Below are 4,739 nucleotides of genomic sequence, written 5' to 3' on the forward strand. Positions count from 1 at the left end.
CTGAGAGTAATGTGCTGTTTCAGGCAAGTGGGAGGGCAGCTTTGTGTTCTGCATCCTCTTTACAGATGGTTGGTTGGTTGTAGGGTTGTAGGGTTTTTTTTTTCAGCTAAAACTTATTTCTGGATTATCCAGACCTCCGTGTGCTTTGCCCCATGGGTGTGTGTATCTGGTGGCTGTATTCTCATAGTTCCTATGGCCCTGGTTGGAAATCGAAGTTTCCTGCACTGCCGGCTCTCCCTCTCGCAGGATGAGCTGTCCGTGCAACCTTCTGTTATCAGAAGGTTAACTGTTGCCTGGAGGATTTCAGAAGTGCCTCCTGCCCCTGTCAACCCAGTGTTATCCCCCTTTCCTTTTATTTTTTAATTTTTTTTTTTAACATTCCTATGGCTGTTTGGGTTGAGAATGACACTCTTTGCATTTACTCTGACTTGAAGCTGTATATTGGAGCAAAATAGGGCTGCTCACCTCTCCGCATTGTGTCTCTTCTTGGGTGTACTTGGATCACTTAAGTTTGGGGAATAAGGATGCTCTGTTTCACCTCCGGCAGTTTAAGGCTGCATGTTAGTTTGTCAGCAGAGAGTGAAGGTGGGTATAATTGTCTAAAGTGAAGGTGCGTAACCTCCCAGGAGCAGCATGTCTTTTACCACTCGTGGTCTTGTCACCAAGTCATCGCCGACGCCGCCGTGACAGCAGCGCTTATTGGGATCTCTTATTTGGTTATCTGTCTTCTGTCAGCTGTCACTATATCTATGGAAATCTCCGTTGAAATGGAATTTCTCAGTCCACTGAGGGATGTACACGTTTGATGGAGTGTTATTCTTGTCTCCTCTCCCATCTTCAGTGCTTTTCGTGCTGGGCGGTGAGGCTCTTTTTCTTGCCTTTCCATTAGCCCCGTCCAAATCAGAGGAGCCTTCCACTTGTCATCAGAATATCTGCATTTAATTCTTCACTTCAGAAGTCTCTTAGGGCAGAGCTCCACCTCACGTTGCACTCACAGATGGATGCAGGTGTTTGTGCTGGGTCCTACGATAGCTTGCTGTACGCTGATTTTATAAATACGAAGTATTTTTGCTGGTTATTTGTTCTAGCAATAGTGGGAAGAATGAAAACTCCTCAATTTGGGTCTTACTGTCTGGAAATTGGCATCTAGCATTTGGGAGAGACTTTGAATCATTACTTCCCTGGTCTGGTGGGAGGTGTACCTGTCTATGGCAGCGGGGCTGGAACTCGATGATCTTCAAAGTCCTTTCCAACCTAAATTATTCTATGATTCGGTGATTCCCTATCTTTAAATTGGACGTAATTTAAAAATAAAAAAATAATTTAAAAAAAAATGTCATGAGGTATTTAGTTGTTTAATGCTGGCTTAAAAAAGAAAACATCAGATGAGGGGTACTTTGGGAATTCAGATAGTTCATGCCATCATAAACCTGGCTTTCCTCTCCTCCAAAAGGTAGCCAAGTGCACGTTCAGGTTGCCATCTCCCTACGGATCAGCTTTGCAAGATGGCAATTGGGCGTTCGTGGGAAAGGAGGGAATTGTACAAGCAGATGCATTAGTCTCAGGCTTGGCTCTAATTATGTGTAAGTCTATGTAAAACAAAAATGTTTTGAAAGCTTTGCGGTGGGAAAGATCAGCATGAGGAAAGGAGTTAAAAGTAAAGAATTAAGCATGAATAGAAACGTGGGAGAACGACAGATCAAGGAGACGGCAGAGGAGGGGAAATAGGGGAGAGAAACTGGATGGCTGTGGGAAAGAAGTGATGAGATGCTGCAGCCGAAGCCAGTGCAGGACTCGGGAATAATCGGAGTCGCTTCCTCGAGGAGGAGACTGTGGTTTATTGCTGTAGTTTGCCTTGACCTGAAGCATCTGGTTTTGCTGCCTGGAGAAGACCTCTGGGCCACGGCGATAATGTTATGCTTAATATCTCACCAGGGGCACAAGGCAGCACGTAATAAATGTGGAGCCAAGAATTTACTGTTCGTTTAATTAAAGTCTGAAGTATTTGCTGTATTTTGATAGATGGTTATTAGTTCAGTTGCAATAATACTAACACTCACAGTCCAAATTAGGGCAGAAAAGCCTCATTAACAGTAATAACGTTAACAAGAAAGCTCACAAATGCTCGCCCCTTTTCTCTGGTGTGATGCTCGTTTTCCCAGTGTCCCTCGTGGCGGCACTGAGGCTGATCGGTCTTCCTTAGCAAAAGGGTTGGGGAGGGGGCGACGGGTGTTACAGCAAATCATTGATGTCTTGAGGTCTACACCTTGAGGAGTTTGATGTTCTCCCTCTAAGATGTCTTCCCTCTAAGTCTTGCATCTGCTTTGGCTATCAAAGATGCTTTGTCCCCACCGCCTGCTCCCTTCTCCCTGGTGCCCAGCACCAGTGGCAGAGCTGCCCAGCGCCCAGCCCGGGCACACGAAGGGCTGGTGTTTGCTGGGCAGTGCCTGCCCGGGGCGGCAGCCCTTGGCCATGCGAGGTGTCTCCAGCGCTGAGCTCAGGCACATCGGGCACGAGCCCTCGGTCATGGGACACTTGTGATCAGAGGGACAGCCAGCTCAGGGCACAGCAAACCCAGAGATGTCCTGAAACCCTGCGGTGTTGGGTCAGTGCCCACTCTGTGGCCGTTTACTATCAATGGTGAAAATCACATTTAAGGGGGTACAGTAGTTGGAAAATTTGTCTCCACCTCTCAGATTGGTCATTGTGGAGTGTTGGAGACATACCATAAGTACTTAATAACTTATTACTCCCTAGTTTCCAGGAGAATATTAACTTTTAATTTTTATGTATATGCCAATTAGTGATTTAAATGGTGTTGGCTGATGGTTTTGGTTTGGATTTTAGCAGTTTTGGGAGCTATTCCTACTAAAATGCCCGGGTGCTCCCAGCTGATAGAGCGGAGGAGCATCTCTGTGCTTCGCGGGCAGGTCTGTGTCACGGGCGGTTGTTGGCAGAGGTGTATCGATCAGAGGTGGCAGAATGTGGTGCATCGGTGATAGAATTTTATCAGAAAAATGTGCTTTCGTATGCCTTGATAATTTTGCTCCAACATGCAGGGAAGTTCTTTTTGTTTAGAGCTGACTGGTGCTTACAAGGAGAATGCTTCTATGGATGGCTAACTGACGGCATTTTTATTTTGTTTTTTTAATTGCAGGTTTGAGTCCTCCTCCCACGCTATTAGCATGAGTGCCTATTTGCGTGAGCAGAGAAGGGAACTGTACAGCAGAAGTGGAGAACTTCAAGGTGGGGAAATAGATAATGTGCTACTTCGGATAATTCTCTTTTGCACGGGCTTCAATATCCTGTCCGTGCTACGTCAGGGTATTAATACCTCTCTACTTTGCCCCACAGGCTGTCTAAATCTCTCCAGTTTTTAAGCACTGTTTATTTATTCTTATTAAGTTGTGAAGCAGCAGGGTTTCTCTTTATTCCCTCTGCATTTTCAGCTACAGGTCCAGGTTGTAAAAGATACTCATGAAATGCGAACAGTCTCGCCATGAGTGTTGGTTTTGGATACTCGGAGCTGATGTCTGCTCCTTTACCTGCAGTTCCTTTCCTTACATTGTATGCTGAATGTGGTACTTACCCTGGATTGCTTTGGGAGTTTAAGCTCAGTCATCTCGTATTTGAAGTTGCAAGTTGCTGTTATATGGACTGAAGTGACCAATTCTTTGTCTTTTGTACAACACTTGGAGAGCTGCAGAGAGTTTGAAAACGGTGAATTTGAAGAGTTGGACTACTCTTGCTGGTTTATATTGCTTGTGGCAAGTGCCGCGTGTAGACAGAGAAGTGTTCTCTCCCCTGAGTGTGGCATCATTTCATGTTTTTTTTTCCCTGAATGGTCGAATTCACAAAAGCGTTGGTTTGGGGAGCAAAAACAAGGGGAGATCTTAAGGCTGTCAGGACAACGTATAGCAGGACTAAATTATTTTGTTTCATCTATTCTAATTTCTTATTGGGCTAATCATAACAAGAAAATAATGTATACTTTTCAGATATTACAGTGATGGACAAGGGTGGAATTTCTCCTTGAAATCTTACTCATGATAATTTTCGGTTGACTTTTAATTGAGTATGTTTTGTAACATATGAGAGAATTTTTGGATGACTTTGTGTTGCCTTTCTCCTTTTATAACTTAGTTGTCCTCAGCGACAAGTTAAACCCACACCAGTGTGAAAAGAAGCTTTGAGAGACAGACAGTGGTCTTGTGGGCAGATTACTTCACTTAGGTGACTTTACAAAGATGATCTTAGTATTGATGATTAAGAATATAACGATGCACACTGTGGTGAATATTCAGATAGTTCTGGATGGACTGTGAAGGAAGAATCTGAGATAAAGATGTACTGTAGTTGACAGTTGCCCGCTCTGTGATCTAACAGCACATAGAATCACAGAATGGTTTAGGTTGGAAAGGACCTTGAAGATCATCGAGTTCCAACCCCCCTGCCATGGGCAGGGACACCTCCCACTATACCAGGTTGACCAAGGCCATGTCCAGCCTGGCCTTGAACACCTCCAGGGATGGGGCCTCAACAACCTCTCTGGGTTGAATAAACGTAGGAATAAAATAAAACGGAGAGACCTGTCTTTTAAGTTATAACATCACCATTTGTGCTACTTGGAAGGTGTTTAGCTTACAGCTCTTCACCTTTTGAGGCTTGTGTTCTCACCTTCAAAATCTGTCCCATGCTCTTGTGCCCAGGATCGACTGAAAGACATTCCCCAGTTCAGC

At 44.7% G+C, this 4,739-nt stretch overlaps 1 protein-coding gene across 1 annotated transcript in view; it reads left to right on the forward strand.

Annotated features, from left to right (window-relative positions):
* Positions 1–4,739, forward strand: part of EXOC4 (exocyst complex component 4) — a 442,826-nt gene that overhangs the window by 121,402 nt on the left and 316,685 nt on the right. The window contains exon 9 of the mRNA XM_009882971.1: positions 3,158–3,246. Coding sequence (XP_009881273.1) covers positions 3,158–3,246 — 89 coding nt within the window. The remainder of the gene's footprint in view (positions 1–3,157; positions 3,247–4,739) is intronic.

The sequence above is a fragment of the Charadrius vociferus genome, unplaced genomic scaffold, assembly GCF_000708025.1.
Source record: "Charadrius vociferus isolate BGI_N301 unplaced genomic scaffold, ASM70802v2 scaffold32, whole genome shotgun sequence".
Classification (NCBI taxonomy): domain Eukaryota; kingdom Metazoa; phylum Chordata; class Aves; order Charadriiformes; family Charadriidae; genus Charadrius; species Charadrius vociferus.